Genomic DNA, 21,232 nt, shown 5'->3' on the forward strand with positions numbered 1-21,232 from the left:
TATGACTTTTCCCCGACGCTCCAACTCCCTGGGTCTCACCAGAGCCTTTTCCAGTTTGCTCTCCTCAAAGCACTTTAGCAATTACAATGCTATGCATACAGAACTTCCTATGGAGTATTTGGCCCGGAAAATTTCAGCCAAAGGCACGCTAGTCTTGCCTCTCAATGAACGCAATTCCGTCCCAGGACCGATTCGTGAGTTGCTAATCATTTGAAATGATCCAAGGTGCTTGTCGCTTTGCAACTTATTTAAGGCGAGTATTATTTGCATATGCGTTGGATTAGGTCTTTATTTTGGTCAGCTAATGAAAGTGGGATTTAAAACGGAGTTTCAATGCGTCAATTCATCGAATAGTCCATTAGCTATTTGCCTTGGCATTTTCAACATCAGATTGTGATCTTTGGTAAATTCTTGCTATTTACTTTGTTTCAAAAGACTTTAAAAAAAGGCGACATAAGATCCGAATCTAATGGTAGGTCCCGAGTGTCTTCACCAGTCATGATTCAATCACAAGACTACTAACAATCATAAACCAATTACAGGCTTGCTCAAACTCCATTGGTTGATCCAACCACCAGAATATGTGCATGTGCAGTTCCTTTCACTTTTCTGTCCTCTTTAGCTTCGCATAGACGCAGTCTAGAAAGGCGTCACTTCAAGCATCCTCTCGTCTCTATTGCGCCACTCATCTCAAATCACCTGCCTTTTCATCATTTCGACGAAGTCTGTCTTTCGGATCCGCCCCCTGCAGGTACTGTCAGTGTCTATGGTAACCATTTGGCCACAATCCACTTCGCTTGCGTCGAATCTCCTGAGGTGAATCACAGCATGAGCACCAGTTTAAAACAACTTGAAGGAGACGATTCTGCACAAACTGCATCCTCTCAAGAAGCTCCGATCTTTGCCGTCCATGGGTCGTCTTCTACCCGGACCAAAACGTCTATTCCTGGAGCAAAGTTGCCCCTGCCACCCTCTACTGCTCCTGCTTCAAAAAAACGAAGTCCGGACGACTGTTTAAGTCCCAGATCCAAGGTCAGTGGTTGCAGCAGACAGAATGGCACCAGTGGTAGTGCCAATGCTGAAGGAGTGGATGGAATTGTTGCGGGATCTGCCACATGCCTACTGGCCAGTCGACGGAACTCGAAACCTACTGTCTGTACTGTGGATCCTGCTGTCCTTGTGAAGGCAAAGAGTGTTGCAGATGAAGCAATCAAGGTGAGAACTTAAAGACTCCCTTCAAATACACCAAATTCTGAACCACAAATTTGTGTACTTTCAAGCATTTCTAACTGGAAGTATTTTGCTGGTTGCTAATCCTCCTAGCACTCGTATTTTCGCTTCTTTCTACCCCTTGCTTGCCTTCTTAAATATTTTTTGCTAAAAATTGTTGCTACTTGCCGGACGGAAATCGCAGTAAAGAATGATATACTTCTACTCCAACTTGCAGCAGAATGCATGACTGGTTGAACAGCGTCCGCATGTTTTTTACAAATGCCTGTGTACATTTTTTAAATTTATCCACTAAATTAGCATATTTTTTAACAGCCTCCTACCTTAGAAAATTTTATTGCGTCCGTTCGTTACGTTGTAACGTAACTTTTGCTATGTAACGATTGCAGAAAGTTGCTCCACACCTGATGATAACTTAGAAGGGCTTTAAAAACAGATTACGCCGGGTCTTGGGTCACAAATTTCTGATATTTGCCGACACGTAACTGGGGAAAACTTTATTGCAAGGTATGATATGGGCAAAATTACTACACATGACCACTTTTTCTGAAGACTTATCTATTCCTCTTATGCTCTTCGCAGATCACCTCTTCAATTTATGTAGTTGTCTTCTGGACGTTTGAGGCACTCTGCATCCATCATGCCAGCAATTTGACTATTTTTATAGGGTTCTATACACTAATAGACAACTTCAATAGAGACAATCTGCCTTTGCCTTAGAATAATAAATCCTAAACTACTCCCCTAGGATAGCCGGAAGTTGTCACATTACATGCAAAGACACGACCTGCCGCTACTCCTCACCCAGCCTTTTCAAATTTTAATGGGACGACACATTTAACGAGTTTTTCTGAACGCCTATCACACCTTACTGTAGCAACGGTCATCTACTTCTCCGATCTTTGAGTTAGGTGCCATAAAATTCTGGCATTTGATGTCCAAGTGTGTTTCATTCACTTTTTTGGTCGAGATTAAAGTGCTGAAGGCATTAGGGGGTATGCGCAGGGTTTACTTTGAACGACTTCCGGACTGTAAACCCAGCAGTTGATTAAATTTTGGAAGGAGTCGGAAATCTCACATTTGACTTAGGTTAACAAAAGTGCCGTTAGGTTAAATTCAAAAGGACAATTGTATCTTAAAACAACATCTGTCATTTTATATTCAAATATCTAAGTTTTTATAAAAATTTGAGTAATTTTGTTGTTTAGTTAAGGACTCGGTGCTGAAAAGCTTCTCCCATTTTGTTGATGGGGTTGGTGATATGAGGTTGTTGTTAACAGGAGTAGCAATTCGTTGTGTTTTAGCCACCTAATTCTACCCATCTTATGAAAAACAAAGTTGATAGATCCATTATTTATGTTAAATAGCCCTGTAGACCCTCCAGCTGGTAGTCCTTTGTTTTCGCCTTTGGAGGTCTCTATGTTGGGCACTCCCATATGGTCTTTTTCCAGTGATGGAATTCCTTAGGGAGCATAATCTTCTACTGGGCATATTTGCTGATTCAGGCAAATCCGTGCTCCCAGCACAATTTCCCCTTGACGTAGCAGTCGGCTCGTTGGTCATAGGTAAGGAATCTAGTTGTGGCTCCATTAAGGAGAAAACTGAATTTTGAATAGTATTTTTCACTTGCTGATCATTTTTGTTGCTGGCTATCCTCAACGAACCTGTAATTCAGTCAATGGTGTCGATTGATTACACTCTATGACCCCAGACGAATATTGTTATTTACCAGTACTGAAAAATTGCTAATGTCAAGCCTGTGATCTCTAGATTGTGGTTTTAGATCTGGAAAAGTTTACCCTGATGTTCTATGCCACACCCAACTTCGGTGAGGAAAAAAGGCAATTTAGTTGTACGATCCTCTGTTGCATTTTAAACAAGAATCCAATTTGATTCTCTTTTTTAAAAAGGACAGGAATGTATGCCTTATAAGGAGTTTGCCCAGTAGTGATTTATTGCGGTAAACCATGCGAAGTAATGTGTCTGATGCTCTGTCGCATGTACGGTCTGAATAGGCGCCGATTTCCTCTTTATTACTACCCTAAGAAGTTGTTTTGCTTTTAAATAAATTTCTTTCGCAGTTTCAATGTCTCCACTTTGATCTACTTTGCGATTGTTTCAGTCCACTTTTCGAAGTTGAAGAACTGATCACTCACAATGGTCTATTAACTGACGTGACATGAGATCGGAAAAAATGTCTTACCTAAAATGTACAAGACCTGTGAAAGAACAGTTTTGTACCTGATGTAGTGGTTTTCCACCATTTTTAGAGGAAAGTCTGCTAAAAAATACGGAAAGCCCTCTGTTTTATTTTGCCTCTTCTCTGCACAACCGCCAAATGAAGCAAATTATAAAGCGATCACCCCTCTTCCACTTCCACTACTTTTTATTTCCACCGTAATAACCTACTCTTTATTACTAGAAACATGATTTGGCTAATTAAAGGCTTATTGGTGCCTTTTTGAGCACTCATCTGTAATCCAGTCAAATTAGGACTCCGTCCAATAGAATTAGACCAATAAAGTGTCAGGGAAATACTAAAAATTGTTGATTTTTGGAAAAGAAAATATGGGATGTTATATCTTTTGGAAATGCTTTAGTTTCTTTCCTTGCGAAAGCATATGCTTAAGTTACTCAAGTTCCTTCTTTTAGCTTCTTTGATAAGGGATTTCTCTGGGCGAGTCCAGTTTACCTCTTAATTTTAAATTGTCTAATTCTAAATAGTGCAATTTTTGCGTTAGTTTAGCATTTTAAATCAAACTTTTTTCGTCGTCTTCTCTGACAGCTTTAGTAAACAATGACTCGGGAAGGAGGAAAAACGTGTGCCCAGATTCACCTCTCTAGCACGAAGCCCAAGGCAAGATGGGTATCTCAGCTAAATTGGCTCAAAAGCATTTTTTTGAGTTTGCACTTTGCATGCTTTTTCCAGATGATATCGTAGCTTTACTTGAGTGAATTTTTGATTAAAGTATGGATAATATGAGCAGATTAAGTTTCGAGTTTGGAGGAAAATTGGTCCCCCTAGTGTGGAGGAACCAGTGAAACAGGGATATCAACCACGCCGCAAGATGGACATTACTGGGAAAAAATATACCTCCAGCAAGTGTTTTTGCTTGTAGTGTAGAGCAGATGCTGATTGCTACATACATCCAATCGGCCGCTTCCGCAAAACCGGATCTGTCCGTGTCCTGACTCATGACGATCTTGTTACATTTTCTACGAGAGTCACGTATATGTGACTCTCCGATTTTCTTATCATAATCGTAATGTGAACCGATCGGTTGAGTTTAAGACCGCGAGACAGGCGTGGTGTGTCCTTAGTCTAGGACGAATGGTAATAATTCGGCTTTTGAGGATCAGTTGTTGTGATAAAAAAGTATAGCCTCTAATCTTCCGTGTTGACCTTCCTCTGACACATTAAAAGCCTACCAGTTGAATTCAGCAACGCATTGACGAGGTGAGTGTCCAAGAAAACACAAGCTTGAAGACATGAATACCTGTGCTTTAAATTTCTTGGTTGTTTCCCGTGTTTTTATTCTTAATCTGATGCTCCTCATTGTTGTTTGAATGTAAAATAACTTAAAACAAAATTAATCTCTCATTTGTTTACGAATACAAAGTAAAAGTACACCTCATTCATTCGTCTTTTTTTCGTGAAGAAGAGTCATTATAATTCCATGCTGAAATAATTTCTGATACACGCAAAAAAACTGCCTTTTTCCCTTAACAACTTCTGCACCACGTCTTGGGAGACGAAGTTATTTAAAGGAATGTGGATTCGGCTTCATTAAGTGCAGAAAAATCTGCTTGTTCTTTGCAAGAAATGGTGAATAGCAGGCTGAAAAACTCAAGAAGTGTCACTATTTTGGTTATAAAGTAGATAGTAATGCACATTTGTAATCACTAACATAAGGTGGTAATTCCGAGTTGTTAACTATCTTTGGGACGTGCTCACGCTCTGTCACCGCAAATGGGGATTGTCGACCTCTGATTCAATTCTGTCGAGGGGCTTTTAGTACTAAGGCCATCACAGAGAGCTGGAAGTATCCCTTATGAAGTGTCGAATGAAAGTGTGATTGACTTACAAATCATCAATGCTTAAAAAGCTCCCATTCCGCTTTCAACGAGAATTAAGTTAAGGAGAAAATAATGAGAAGGGGCTTTTAATTTTCCCAATGCTAGAAGGGGATGCACACCAGCCCGCATGCCACGGTCCAGCCTAGTCTAGCCCAGCCACCGCCAATCAAAATGGCAGGCAACACTTGTGATGAATGTTTTTATGAAGAAGGACGTGAAATCCACGAACATTTGCATAGGCAAAAAAGCTTTAACTACGGTACAGTAGAGTAGGACATTTGAATTTACTGTTGTGGACGTTTCAAAGACAGCCCTGTGTCCGCTCGTCTATTTGTCAGTAGCCACACCAAACGTGGTGTTTTCCAGTCCATAGCCTCGGCAGGCTAATCATCGCATAGCCTATATTGAAATTGTTCAAGTGACAATTCCTTCCGTGGAAACGATGAACACAAGCTAGCCCATACTATTTGCCAAGATAGCCTTTCTTTGATGTCAACACTTCGGTACCGATGAGCAAGTGGAGCAGACAAATCCTTCCATACTGAAGTTGATTCTCAGGTCTTAGTTAAATCATGCTGGATAAGTGAATCGATGAATTAATGCAATTTCCACCCTTTGAAATGTTCTTTTCCCGCCTTTTGTAGCTAAATAAATCTTATTCCTTTTTCAAGTTCAAGTTTTCAGCATAATATATCCACCTTTGATAGACTTTCTGATGCCTTTTTACTTCAGAAAAACAAGATCTTCGCCGTTCTTGGACCCTATCGCCACATTCGAGAGGGCATGCGTCGACGGGGATGGGTGGAGAAGTTCTATCGAGCACCCCTTTTCACAATTGATGAACGTGTACTGGTCCTACTTAGTCCTAGTAGCCAGACAGCTGAAAACGCGGCTTCTACCAAAGAATGCACCGATGAAGACGTTGATACCGTTCCTGAGGAGAAGATTTCAACTACTGTAAGCGGTGAGTTGGATGAATTTCTCCATTGCGGTAGTGATAGAGGCGTGTATATATCCACTTTTGGTCAGTTACTTTTTTTGAAAATTATCCAAAGGGGCACCTAAATATTCACAATAAATTGGTAACGAAGAAGAGTAGAAATTGGGGTATTTGCGGGAGTCATTCCTTGTGTCTCAGCCATTCCTGAAAAGCATTGGCATAAGAAAGATTCGCCGATACAGCTGAAGTGGTCCACTTCCGTTCTAAGTGGCATTCAAAAATGGTCGTAAATGGTTGTGTTCCCCATTACTACGGAAATTTTGTCACCTGTGCAATTTTACTACGGGCTATGCTTTAATTACCTAGGGTTTAGATAGACGTTTTCTTCGCTGAATGTTCACAGGAATTACTGGTGCGGGCTGAGAACTAGCACTGTCGGGTCTAGCACAGACAGGCAGGTGTACGGCTGCCTTGGGAACGCTTGAAACGTTCGAATTTTTAACTGCTACTTAACGTCCCATCTCTGTGCCTAGTTGCGCAGCCTTTCGCAGATATGAATATTCTCGGGTTCTACGCCTTTATTCAAAAGAAGCTCGATTACCATATTCTTCTTATAGACTGTCATCTGTTCTCCTAATTGACGCTGTTTGGGCTGTTCATTGGCTCGTGAGTCAGTTGATAGGGATAAGTACGGACTCACTGCCGCGTACAGTAGCGTTAATGTAGCATTCTTTTCAAGCCTTTGGAATGGATATTCTGTGTTTGACTCTAATGGCATTACAGTGGATCTTTCCAGTCCTTCGCAGGGCTCGACCTTCACACTGCTACCATGGAGCTTTCTCATTATGCTGTCGCCCCTTTTAGGTACCAGTAATAACCTACTTCCAGTTCAATAGGACTGATAAAAGCTCCACTATTCGACATTGTCTGATTCATAATGAAAAGCATTGTGAATGTCTTCAGGCGGTCCCATGGAGATTACACTTAGAATTCTCTTTTATCGTTCTAGGCAGACGCCCTCTACCTTGGGAGGAAAATAATGGATTTTACGGTCTTTTGGTATGTCAAATGAATTCCATTTCTTTTTGTGTTTTCTTTAATACTGTATTTTGCTCAGCAACTAGTCCAAGTGACCCACGTCTGTCGAGAGAAGCAAATGAGGCAGACTTTCATCGGTAAGAGCCTTGCAGATGGACCAGGCAACCAAAAGGTTCGTGCGGTTTTTTGGTATAGGTCATTGTAGTGAGGTCTTGAAAGGTTTGGGGACTTAGAGAAGAAGCACGATTGTCCATATGCATGCATAGGTGTGCGCCAGCCCATCGTTTCCAACATCTCATAATTTATTTTGAAACTTCATGCCACAGACTGTCGGTTAAACCTGTCTACATAAGAAAACGAATTTCGGTGCTCTTCAAAGCTTCACAAACCTTCTACCAAATTTGTTGTCTAGCATGTAGAGAAGATTTGATAGCAGAACATGATATTCAGATGTAGTTTATGCATTTCGATTCTGGTGATCCATCACGTTCAGAAAGGCGCCTTTTTGTTAATAATAAAGGGAAGCAGACTTGAGAATAAAGTGCTGAGGGATGGTCTAAAACGTTAATGAAAAAATAACTTTCATTGGGAAAGGGAACTCGTGGAAGCTGGGAAAATGGATGTCCCCTACATAATGCTCATTATTCACATCTCTTAAGTATGTTGAAGAGATACGCGCAATTTTCAGACCATTTAATGACCAAATTGTGGTGGAAAACGGTATTTCATTCCATCTTAAGTGGCCGAATACATTATTGGTCGTCCATGAATGATGCAGTCAATGCCCACCCCAAAATCCCAAGGCACTCACAAGCTCCTCCCAAGACGACTATGTTGTGTGCTATGCAAAGCAGACGTGTTTGTTCACCCTGCATTTTCTGATGAAGGTGGTGTAACAATTACGACCGCAACATACTTCAGAAAACTTGTTGTTGTAGAGCATCAAGACTTTCCTAACGCCAAAAGAAGGTAGAATATGTAAGATCGTCATAGAGATGGGCTAGGGGCTACTAGCATGGCTTGGGGACCATGCCGCTGGGCGGCAGTACAGTAACCGTGCTCTTCATTGCCCGCGTAACCAAGACGAGAAGCTAAACAATCAAGGTATTGCATAGCCCCTCTCCCTTTTGAGTTTCATCCCTGAGCTTCCCTCGGTCAACCTCCCGTGACGGCCATAACAGCGTAGTTGGTGCTAAGGCAGAAACTCACGAATCAACCGTTTCAGCTAATGAATTTGCGTGCAACCGGGAAGATATTTGACTGCATCGTCACCGTTTTCACTGAACAGTTCTACTAGATCTGAAGTCCCAGCCTATATTGGGGGAAGGAGGAATGTACAGGTCGTCGCTAGTCGTAAAAACGCTGTCTCAAAGGCAGAATCACTTAACAAAGGACGAGGTTTAAGAGTTTTGTGGAGATAAGGTTTTGCGTCCATTATCCCTTGCCACTTTATTTTCACTTCACTACTGCCCGGCCACATCGGTCTGTCTGGATTCTAGCGGAGAGAGTGCGGTGTCGCGTGTCCACTTAGTTGACATCTTCATAAAGGTATCATAGACAGCTTCGTAATGACTTTTTTCCAGATGGCTCATGGCTAGTGTCGCTTTAGTTATTGATGGCAATCCTGCAGAACAAGGGACTGGGGTAGTTGCCGAAGATAGGTGTCATTTCCAATCCTTTTGTTAGGGATCGCCACTGATTCTCCCACCCGCACCATATGCCCTTCTTCCATCACGATAAAATTTCAGCATTCATTAATAGAAATTGGGACAGCTGCCCTTTATTATCGGGTTTGCTTTCCACCACCACCAATGTAGCGCGCTGAGACTTCCCTGAAGACAAAAGAAGGTATAATAATAGGGTGGAATATGTATTCGGATGTCCAGATAGACTGAGTAGCTAGCGGTATGGCCCGGTGACCGTGACCTTCAGTGCTCGCGTAGCCAAATCGAGAAGTTAAAAACCATTCAAACTATTACAATGTAACTCAATCATGTGTAGGAAATTTTTCTTGAAAAATGGGCACGACTAGCTAATCAACCGGAAGATAATTCTGTCCTCACGGAGCAGTGCAATATCCAATGTTGCCACAAAACTGGCCCTTAATGAGATTTGCCCAATGGGATAAAAAGAAGTTGCGTGATCTCATCACTTCTATTCCTCAGAGTGATGATTATCCCCCCTAGAATGGGAGTAGACAGTCGGCAAATTAGAGCGAGGCAGAAAACCAAGATGACGAGGATCAGGGCGTTTGCTTTTAGAAAATAACGTATAAGTGTGGAACTGGCTACCTTGTGTCCCATTGGTAGTGGATGGCAAATTGTAATGGTGATTATTTAAACAAATAAAGCTTTTGTTGTAAAAGGCCGCACGAACTTATTTAGTTGCTTTATGTTTTGCATGACGAAATCACCTGTCCTTCCTTTAACAGCACTGATAAAAAATTAGCAATCAAATGCACTGTCACACGGATTTATGGCTTCCGGTACTTTTTCTTGTACACATTTTGCACTATTTTGAGGCCTTTAAGCAACGGTTATGTTAAAAATAGGCAAAAGATTCTAACTGCATAATTTATACATTTCTTATCGGAGGAACACTTTACTGCCGTTTACTTCAAATTTCAGGGGATGTTTTTTATTGAATAATCGGAATGCTTCTATTTTAGTTAATTTATGCTTTTTTGAAATGTTACTTCAGAAAAATGCTGTTTATTTTTAAAAGACTATGCACGTTTTGCATATATGCTAAAAGTTTTTCGATTATCTTCTTCAGCTAAGCTTGCCATATTTTAGTTCTGATTGATAATATTTAAATAAGACAAAACTGCCAGCTTATTTAAAAACCTAAAAGTTTTTTTTACTACATGATATAAATGAAGCGATTTGAGACCTCCCTGAAGACAAAGGAAGACATGCTACTTTGGAATAGTATGTATTGTTTACCTGGAGAAGGGTTGAGGGGCTACTGGCGTGGTGAGAAGGCCAGGCAGCTCAGCGGCGATAAAAGAGTGGAGCCCTAAGGGGTCTGATACTAATACCGAGAGTTAAACAAATTATCAAAGTATCACAAACCCCACCCCTGCCCCTTTTCGTTTGAGCGGCGTCCTCGGCGCTCCTCTTGATCCACCATCGCAACGTAGTCGGGTGCTGTAAGAAAAATACCCGCGAAGCAGCTGCGCCAGTTATTGAATTTGCTTGCTCCTGAGGCTACATTTAAGCGCAACGTCACTGGTTCTCCTTGGCGATTCCACTGGATGTAGAGTTTCAGTATGTTTGGGAAAGTGTATTGGGCGGAAGGGCATGTGCTGGCCAGCATGCACGCCATCGTTGGTTGTAGAAACATTGGACCAACAGCAAAGTTGAGATTTGGAATAATTTGGCGGAGATAAGGTTTCGCCTGTGTTCCAATTTGCCACTTTATTCTCACTTTAGTTTTACCCAGGCCACATCGGTCTACCTAAGTTTATGCAGTTAGTAAGGAGGTGGAGGTGGTATCAGATGCTCACATAATTGACCCCTTTACATAAGCATGATAAACAGCTCTGCAACGAACCTTTTTTGATGGTTCACGGCTAGAGTAGACTCAATTGTTAATAGCATTCCTGCAGGACAGGGGACTGTAGTGGCAGTTTCCCATCGTAGATGTCATTTTCTCCCAACCACAGCGTATGCACTTATTCCGTCACGCTGACTTAACACCTACCGGGAGAAATCAGAATCGTTGTTCTTTAAGATTGGGCTCGCTTTCTGTTGCCACCACTGCAGCGTCCCTAGACTTTCCTGAAGACGAAAGAAGGCATAATAATAGGGCGGAATAGATACTGTCAGCCTACAGAAGGACTGAGAACTGCCGGCACGGCCTGTATACCGCAAAGCCCAGCATAGGTACAATGGCGGACCTCTACGATGCCCGTTATCGAAAATGGGAATTAAACAGTCAGTTAAAGTATTGTGTATAAATAGTTCAGGGAATTTAAATCTGCCGATCTGGAGGTGACATGGCCATTATGATTTTCTGAGTCGTGTCATCAGCGTAGGAGGAGAAAGTCTTAGTGTAACACTTAAGACTTCTCAGCTGCTCTTTTCAAAACCCTTCCGGGAAAAAAATTCTAGCGCCTTTACAAATTTGCTGTAATCTTGATGGCAGTATCCTTGCTTTCTTAGCTACTAAAATGAAAGTATGTGATGACTGAGAGGCAAAGAGCTCCTTCCTGATTTTTAAGCAGTCCTTACTGGATAACATCTTGATTGTGGAGTAACTGAAGTTTTCGTTAAGGTTACTAAAACCGAGTGCATTTTCATTGGTTGCAATCGCAGATACCGGTTAGAAGGGCATTGAGGACAAATATTTTATATAAGGCCCTGCGTTTATTAACCTCCTGTTATTGAGCGCAAAGCGCTTGGGTCTAAATTTGTTTTTTTGTCTTTAAATTTCCTACAGGGCAGGAATGTGAGGAACGCAGTGCCAAATTTCATCTGGTCATTAAAGAAGGCGAATATTGACTTTCGTATTCTACGACCCAATCAATTGGTCAATCATCATATAAAGGCCCCATTTACAACCAAAGTAAACATTGCTTATTTTTTATTATTTTGTCTTCCAAGTCCTGTAAAGCCAAGTCTTTTTAATGCATACTGGCCTAGTAGTACTTTGGAGAGCTTAATTTCTTTGTACTGTGATCTTATGAAAGCATAAGTCGGCCATATAGGCCGAAGAGGATTAAATGATCATGGAAGGACCTCTAAACTGCTCTTTTTGTGAATATATCATTCCAGTTTATCACCTTTTTTCAATAGGCGACAAACTTGCCGCAAGATTTACTTGTATAATACTTTTTGCCTCTAGAAGGAAAAAGTTTGCTTTAACCATCTCTACTTTTGCCTCACTTTCACTACCCAAGCGCCCACTCTACTTTGTATACGATTATTTGATGCCATACAGAGGTGCTAATCATCATTTGGAGAAATGGGAGGGAAGTACGGAGGAGGGGCGTGGGAAGGAGGCAAAGAAGTGTGATTTTTGAAGCTTATTCTTATTTGCTAACCCGTAGCATACGGCACTCAATTGGTTTGTTTCCCCACCTCCACCTGTTGATGTGCGTTTGAACTTAGTCTTGATACGATAAGCTCAAATCATTTTAATACATGACCACTTGTAAGTCCGCAGTAACTTCGAAAAGAGGATGTCATTCCAAACTTGTTGCGCCATCATTTGGCCAGTGTGTTGTGCAACCGCGCCTTCTCCAAAAGCTATGTATCCCAATTTGTAGATAATTGACTCTCTGCTTCGTCTCCAGAGCCGTGCTTAACTTGGATTGGGGAGCAGACAAATTCAAATGATATGACAAGTAGAGAGCGCTGGAGCACAGATGAATGTCCAGGCCTTACGAAGCAGGTTTAGAGGCAGCTGTATGTACCTAACAAATCGCTACCACTTGATACACTCCGTTGATGGAGCTTTTTGATTGTCCAACGTCATGCGTATAAGTGCCCAAATTTACTGTCTGAAACATCGCTAACATTAAATTTGGCGATTTCTTTTCTTGTTTTGACTAATATCTTAATTTTCCTTCTTTAAAAAACAATACTTCCGGATTGAGGTTAATTTTTTGTACGGCTACCTAATACTACGAGATCAACACCCTTTTAGTTCATTTACGGTATTTATTTGAGCGGTTTTCCCTACAAAGAAAAATTAGAAACCTTTTATCAGAAGAAACATTAACGCAAGTGATAGTGTAGCACGGTGAGACTTCCCAAAAGATGAAAGAAAGTGTGTATTTTAGACGCACAGATGGGCTAAGGGGCTACAGGCATAACCCGGAGGCCATGTTGCTGGGCAAGAGTACTAAAGTCGTGCCCTTTAGTGCCCACGCATCCAAAACAAAGTGTTAAGCAAACTACCTAAGTATTACATACACCCTCTCATCCTTTGAGCATCGCCCCTGGCGCTGCCCTTGGTCGACCTCCCGCATCAGCCATAACAACGTTGTCGGTGCTGTAAGGCAAAGACTCACGAACTAACCGCGCCAGTCATCAAATTTGCGTGCAAAGTTATTGCTTCCACTGAACAATTCTACTTGATCTGAAGTTCTGCCTTTTTTCAGAGCAGCATTGGAGGAAGGGAGGATGTGCTAGTCTTAAGACCACTGACCTAAAGGCAGAACCATTTAATAAAGAACGGGATTTGAAATTGTTCTGTAGGGGCAAGGTTTTATGTCTATCCCTCCTTGCTACTTTGTTCTCACTTCGGTGCTGCTCAGCCACATCTGTCTACCTGGATTCTCTCCAACTAGTAGGGAGGTGGCGGAGGCATCGCCTGTTCACTTCATTGACACCTACGTACAGCTACCGCAGACAGCCCCGCAACAAACTTCTCTAGATAGTGTCGCTTTAGTTGTTATTAGCATAACTGCAGAACAGGAGACTGTGGTGGCAGTTGCCGAAAGTAGACATCATTCTCATCTCTTTTGTTAGGGGTCGTCACGGATTCTCCCATCCACAGCGTATGCACCTCTTCCGTCACGTCAAAGTTTCACACTCAGAAATTGAAATCGGAATAGTTGTCTTCTAGGATCTGGTTTGCTTTCTGCTGCCACCAATGTACCGCCTTGCCACCCGTCGGAGGTACAGCAGCGGAGCTTAAAGTGACCCATTACCGAAATCGAGGACTAAACGAAAAATTAAGGTTTTAAATATTCGATTTTAGATTTCAGAAATTAACTACTGCCTCTGTTTTTACCACATATCAAGCTTTGAGGTCAAGTATTCTATAAATAAATCCTCAACAAGTGCAATCATCCGTGACAACATTATCTTGGAACGGGATTAATTGCAATCTCTCAAGCGAGTTGCAATCTACCAATAACAATCTTATTTGCAATATAAAAGCAAAAGTAGTAGAAAAGTCCTTTTTTGCGTCCTCGGTGGAATTAGTTCTCTTTCTCAAAAAAAGTTTTTAAGTATATAGAAAATGCAATTTTTTTACGAAACGAAGGGCACACAAGTACCACTTTATAGGTATGGTATTATTATTGAAACACGAAGAGGCAGTCGTTTGTTTGATTGATGAATTCACCGACGTTTTTTTTCTCCCCTACATTTTATTTTAAGTGGTTAAAAATCTCTTTATGCTTGTTTCGCATTCTAAAGATGGGTTAACACCAACCTGCTGCTTAAATTAGCAACTCTCGTAGTAGTGAAAACGTTTTTCTGTTCACCCTCTTCTTGGTAGACAATAAAAATAGGAAAGGAAGTTTTTTGCCTTCCCTTGCCTCTTGATAAATCACTTGAATCTCCCTCTTGGACACGCCTGGGAGTTACCACGTTTGAGTGAGGATGGCCCCCAAAAGGCAACGCATGGAGTACTACCAGGCGAAAGTTATATGCTGGATGCACAATTCATTTCAATAAGGAAGTGGTTTTCCTTCCCGGTTAAATTGAATTTGAGAAAGTAATTTGCTTCTCGGCGTCTAGATTTTTGTCGATTTTATCCAGGCAAGGGGGTGAGCCTCCCGTAACCTCCAATCCAGCCAACAGTGGTTGAAGATGGGGTAATTTAGAAGGGCTTGAATGTATTTTACTACAGTGGTTAATTGGAGAGAAATTTGGTTGCTAATATTGCTATTTATTTATTCAAAAGATGTCATTTTTCGCGAAATTTTTGGTCAGCGGCTTATATTTTTTATCCCAAATGTTTGTCTTCATGGTGGGTGAATTCTTCCTACTTTCGGTCGTTTTAAAGTACCTCTATTTGAACTTAATTTTGGACAAAAGGGGTGTAAAAAATAGGGTTTATCAATGTTGCAAATCGTGTGTGAGTATTTACGATCTTTTTTTACTTTTAGACTCCTCCATAATTACTTTGTCTTTTCTTAGGATAACTTTAAATGCCGCGCCAGTCTTTTGGAATAACAGAAACGCAAAGTTTATGAGGTCATTAATTGCTTTTTATTTTTTCGTAATTTAGCTAAATATGATCCAATTTTAAACCAGATGGGCTGACCCGAGCAACTGTAGAGTCAGAACTCCAGCTTAAACAAAGATTTTGCAGATTTCGGATAAATACTACATGCCCTCTTCTTAAACTCAGAGAGGATAATGTAACACTCTCTTCACTGGACATGACCTAATTTTTTCCCATGTACCAGTCAGTGTGCCCAGACCTCAACTCCGGTATATTTTTGGTGTTTTTAAAAGGCATGTTAATGTTATCCCAATATATGAAGTGTAAAGGTTCTGAAGTTAGTCAGCCAAAGCTGCTTCATGCCGCAGCTAAAGTACTTCCTTATGATTCTACGCCTTGTTAGTGACACCAATCCATGTGAAATTAATGATGCGCTCTACATTTGAGTTTTTTTTTTCCAAAAAAACAACATGCAAACTTACCGATAAATGGCACGGTGGTTCATTGATTGAGTTCACTCTTTTTCCAAAAAAAAACATAAAAGCTGACCAAATCTTTTCCCCTTGCATGTGTGTGCAGTTGAAGTGAAGCAAAATATTTGGTCCAAAACAAATTTGCCGAGTATCCTCTTGTGTCTCTGGAAGTTTACAGAGCGTTGTGTGTATATCAGTCTAACTGTAGTGCTCCGAGTCTTTCCTGACGACGAAAGAAGGCATAATACTAGGATGTACGGACGTATGGAAGGGCTGAGAAGCTACTAACATGGTCTGGAGGCCATACCACCCCGTGAAAGTGCAATCACGAAGCTTTCACCTCTTCCGTAACCAAAACCAATAGTTAGGCAAATCATCAAAGTACTTTACAGCTTCCCTCTACTTTCGAGTGCCTTCTTTGACGCTCCCCTTGGTCAATCTCCTGTAGCAACCATCACAGCGTCGTCAGTGCCGTAAGTAAATTATCCACCAATCAACCGCGCCAGTCATCGAATTTGCGTGCAGTCGCAGTGATATCAGACTGCACCATCACTGATCTCCCTTGCTAATTTCATTGGATCTGGAGTGTCGTCCTCTTTAGGATTTGTATTGAAGAAGGGGCAATGCGCAAGCCATCTTGCATATGCATCGCTAGTCGTAAGAACATTGACTTAAAAGCAGAGTCATTGAATACATGACGGTGTTTGAAATAATCTTATGAGGATAAGGTTTCAGGTCTATTTCTCCTTGTCACTCTTCTCACTTTAGTGCTGCCCAGCCAAATGGTCTATCTTGGTTATATGCAGTTGGTGGAGAGGTGAAGGAGGTGTTGCATGTTTACTTAATTAAAACCTTCATATAATTACCACCAACAGCTCCGTAACGAACTTTTCCAGATGATTTTTACGGCTAGTGTCGCTTCAGTTGTTAATAGCGTTTCCGCAGAGCATGAGACTGAGATAGCTGCCGACAGTAGACAACATTCTCAACTGTTCCGTTGGGGATCATCACGCATTCTCCCATCCACAGCCTATGTTCTTCTTCTATCGCGCTGAGGTTTATCGCTCAATGACATAAATCAGGGTGATTGCCCTTTGGGATGAGGTTTACTTTTCTATGCCACCCATTTAGCTCTCCGAGTCATTCCTGACGACGAAAGTTGGTGTAATACTGTGATAGAACATTTTTTTCCACTACAGTAGGGAAGGCTTTACTGCCCTCGCAACTAGAACTGGGTGTTAAATAGTCGAGGCATTACATAACTATATTATGCATCATGGTTAATAATTTTTCTGAGAGACAAAAATGATGTCCTTACTTCCTACTCTTTTGAATTACTACCCCCTGTTGACTTGGAGATCATCAATTTATGATTCAAAGCCGACTTATTTATTTGATAAGAAATCTAAAATGAGTTTGTAGATCTTTTGACACGATTAAGAAGACCTTGGATGCGATTTTTCATTCTAATTTCACTTTTGCCTGAAGTCATAGGTAATGCACTGCTTTCGTTTCAAACTATTTTCATAAGTCCCTTCCCATATCATACGGCATTTTAAACCACCATGGTATGGGAATCCCAGGCTACGCATGGATAGGCAAACGGGGACATAAGTTAGACCTCTCATGGGAGATTAATCCAGGCACATGAGTTCGTGCCATGTAGCAATACGCTGTCTTCAAAGCCGGTGAAGGGGGAGAGTCTCCCCTTTTTCTAGGGCGTTTTTGCGTGTCGTTACGATATGGAGACTGACATTTCCCCAAGTGATGATTATCACTTTTTCTTGGCATTAGAATTCTACAATCACATAATCACATGCGATGTAGAATTGACCGGTGGGAAATAGAGTTTGCAGTTTGGTTTAAGGATGGAAAAGCGGAATTGACTAGAGCTAGGTCTAGGCTTGCTCGCCTTCTGAACAAAAGCCGTTTTTGAAATAAAGTAGAATTTAAAAGTCATTGGTTTTCTGTGTTTCCCTTAAATTATGAAAAAAACAGTGTCACGACTTTGCTTAATCGTCTTCTCAATAAGTGTAGACGCTGTTTAAGTGTAAGTAGTATCGGTATTTTTGTACCACGACTTAAAAAAATTACCCAAAAATTCGAATTAAGTTATGTATTTGCGGAAAAAACTCAAACTTTATTCCTGTATGCTTTTACTGGTAATTTGTTTTATTCCATGAAAAAGTTGCTGCGTAAGGAATAGTGAAGTGTCTCGCTTCTTTCAGTTAGGATTTCGCTCTCCAAGTATATTCATACCTTTACATTTCCAATTGAGTAATACAAATACTATTTGACACATTACTTTCACTGGTGGGACTGTGTTGAATGGAGGTGCCTCTGTTCCACGTCGCCCGTTCCATTAGCACACACACATACACAACGTAGCAGCACTTAGGTTTTAATGGACCTTGGGTTGTGAATCCTGTCCCTCTCTCCCCGTCCTTCCCTCCCTCCTCCCCTTCGTTTTGCCCCAATCACCGTATTTGTGCCTCTTTGCACTTGGCTACAAATAAGTGGGTCGATTGGAAGTAAAAGAAAATGTCAGGTGATTTTACTCAGGACAGAGAATTCAAAACTGTGAGCCCTCGTACTCCCTTTAGATTGGGTTGTGTCGACAACTGCGACACTATGGCCAGCACAGTGAGAAGAATGAAGACTACATCTTTCCTCGGTGCTTTATTGTCTCGTTGGAGGAGGAGCGTACACGGTTCATTGGTAAGCATAGCGGTTACACGTATTTCTGCCCATTTTTTTTCAGAAAAAAAGGCCTTACGGGAAGTCATCTCAAGTGATTTTGCGTTTTTTTGAGGGGATTGAGTTAGAAATATCTTCTTGTGAACCAACTCAGTAATCTGGGAACATAGGTCTCCCACTCCGATTTTCACCATGTGATGCGACCCCTTGTTTTTAGGGGAATTCCGTCTAACCGCCGCTATGTGCATGTTGAAATGGGCCTGCAATTACTACAGCACTCCACCGCGTTTTATGAGCGCTAAGCTGGGTGAGAGCAAACATTCCCCTCTTGCACTTAACTTAATTGTCCTTTTACCTTGTTTTCATTGCTTGTTTATTAATAATTTCATTTTCCAACTCCTCTTTACTTTTGAATTGCCGTTTTTCTAGTCTTGACGATCACTGCAAAAGGCGGACTTGCAGGACCATGTTTTGTCATTCTAAGGGGAGGACTTTAAATGATCCAATGAATTGTTACTGCGCTTTCCGCTCTAGATTCAAAGATCCCCGTGAGACCGGCGGGGAACAAGGCCAGGGTTGCCAACGGAAGGGAAGGCATAACCCCCACCACGGCTGTTTCCATGGCCCTGTTAGTGTGTGAGCATTTTCTGCATACCAAGCGCCGGGATGGCTCGGAAGTGCCTGTGCGTGTCTGAAGCTAACTTTTTTCACCTATCATTTCCCAGAAATGCTGTCATTTTTTTCCCATTTTTGTTCACTCTAGTCACTGGTTTTTACGGATTCACAATGGGAGTCCTTCCTTACCTGCTTTTACGCTACTCACGGGTAATAGCATTGTTGATCCCACTGCAGTTGAATGTTTACCCAATTGTAATTGCCTACTAAGTTAACCCAATAGCTTGACTGTCATTATTGGTTTGTAAAAAAATAGGGAAAATGTTTTATGAGTCCTTTTAGATGTCAAAGCACATCGCCTACTTATTTATCAATAGTAGCAGCTTTGTCCCCCATTTAGACGCTCTTCACCGTTTACCAAAGAAGAAGAAATCACTCGACAGAGTAGGCGACTTTGCGATTCCCTAAAGACCTACTGTCCTCAATTCGAGCTAGATGGACAAAGGAATATTTGGATTGTAAAACCAGGCTCAAAATCACGTGGAAGAGGTAGCGTTTTCAATCCGTAAATCCATTCAATTCACACAATTTTTTACGTCAAGTTGACTTATCTTTTGTTTTTCCAAGGTATAACCTGTCATTCGAACATCGAGACGATTCTCACTGTAGCACCGAGCGGTGGCAGTGTAGATAATAGATTCGTGGTGCAAAAGTACATCGAACGTCCTCTTCTAGTATACAACACGAAGTTTGACATTCGACAATGGTTCCTGATATCCGATTGGCAACCCTTAACTATTTGGTGGTATAAGGAGTGTTACCTACGATTTTGTTCTCGCGAATTCACTCTGGATAGCCTTGGCGTGTAAGTGTCGATGGAGAAATACGTGGTACTTACTTTTTATAAGTAGGCTATGTGGCCATTGTTGGTATTTTTGGATAAAATGAAGTGTTTCCTTGCCTTTTTTAGAGACGTTCATCTTTCAAACAACGCAGTCTCCCAAAAGTTTAAAAATGGTGAAAGGTCTCCTCTACTACCCACAGAAAACATGTGGTACATGGATGAGTTCCGACATTATTTGGAGTAAGCTCTTAAATTAATTTGGAGATGCTGTATTTTTTAAAAAGTTGAATATTTGTACATTTAAAAGTTCCCCGAAATCAACTTGTACTGCAAATGCAATCAAAGAAATGCCATAAATTCTTATGGGTATCCTTCAAAAATACTGATTACATAAGGTAGGAGACAAAATCAATAGACGGACTGACACCTTGTTGTTATCGCGCATCGGTTCCTAGTTTTGATGGGCGATTCTTGGAGGTGAAATAAATACACTCAGTGGGACTGAAACTTTATCCCACCCTTCTCTCTCCCTCTAACTCCCTCTATGTCCAATCTGATTGGCTTGTCATCTCCTACACGTGTGTGTATTTGTTTAACGCACAGAAACTTGGGTCACAGACATGTCTGGGAGCGAAGAATATTGCCGGAGATGCAGAAGGAAATTATCAACTCAATGCTCTGCTCTCAGGACGCGATTGATCCTCGAAAGGTGAGGTGGGAAATCTCTTCTCCTTTGCCTCCTCCTTTGCCCCTGCCTTCTCCTCCTTTCCTGCTCAAAGGCAAAGAGGCAGAGGCAGATGAGCAGGAGAAGGAGGGGGAATAATTGGTCTCACTTTTGTGGGCTTCCACGTTGTATGAGCATGAAGAGGAGGAGGAAGAGGAGGGGGTAAGAGAACAGACTCAAAAACACACGTTTTATCACTTTGAGCTCGAAAGTCAAAAGTCTACAGCTGTTGTGTTTCCCCTTCTTCTTCCATTAAGTGGAGCAAAACAAAAATGCGCGCCAGATGATTTGTTGCATTTAAATTTCCTGTCCACTTAAGGGAGATTTAGTGTCTGTGCTCTTGTATGCAGAAGTGAGATAACGCTTAAGTTGATGGAAAAGTTGTTGAATTAATTCTTAGCACTCCGACTCAAACATTTCTTATTAAATTAAAAGATTGTTGAAGCGATGTTTTGTGGTACGTGAGATGCCAAGATGGTACTACCCCATCTGATGATCCTGTTCAAAAGAATATTTCATCGTATCTGGAAAATGTGTTGCAACGACTCATTGACGATGTATTTCCGGATTCTGAGAGCATTTACTATGCCAATCGCTTACTAAACGAAATCGCTTCTGGATAACGAAAAACCGGTTGTTAAAATATCTGCTGGATAGTAGGTTTCATGGAGCTACATCGCAATTTT

At 41.3% G+C, this 21,232-nt stretch overlaps 1 protein-coding gene across 1 annotated transcript; it reads left to right on the forward strand. All coding sequences in view use genetic code 11, as the record gives it.

Moving 5' to 3' along the window:
- Position 1: 1 nt before the first annotated feature.
- On the forward strand, positions 2 to 20,645 carry EGR_03802 (Tubulin monoglycylase TTLL3; the record flags this gene model as incomplete). Its single annotated transcript, XM_024493051.1, has 13 exons — positions 2 to 194; positions 623 to 1,215; positions 6,040 to 6,271; positions 7,257 to 7,306; positions 11,729 to 11,854; positions 18,270 to 18,384; positions 18,581 to 18,670; positions 18,898 to 19,046; positions 19,127 to 19,188; positions 19,379 to 19,527; positions 19,606 to 19,843; positions 19,949 to 20,062; positions 20,426 to 20,645. The coding sequence occupies 13 exons, from the start codon at positions 2 to 4 to the stop codon at positions 20,643 to 20,645; spliced, it is 2,331 nt and encodes a 776-aa protein (XP_024352512.1).
- Positions 20,646 to 21,232: the final 587 nt, after the last annotated feature.

The sequence above is a fragment of the Echinococcus granulosus genome (assembly GCF_000524195.1).
Source record: "Echinococcus granulosus chromosome Unknown EG_S00021, whole genome shotgun sequence".
Taxonomy (NCBI): Eukaryota; Metazoa; Platyhelminthes; class Cestoda; order Cyclophyllidea; family Taeniidae; genus Echinococcus; species Echinococcus granulosus.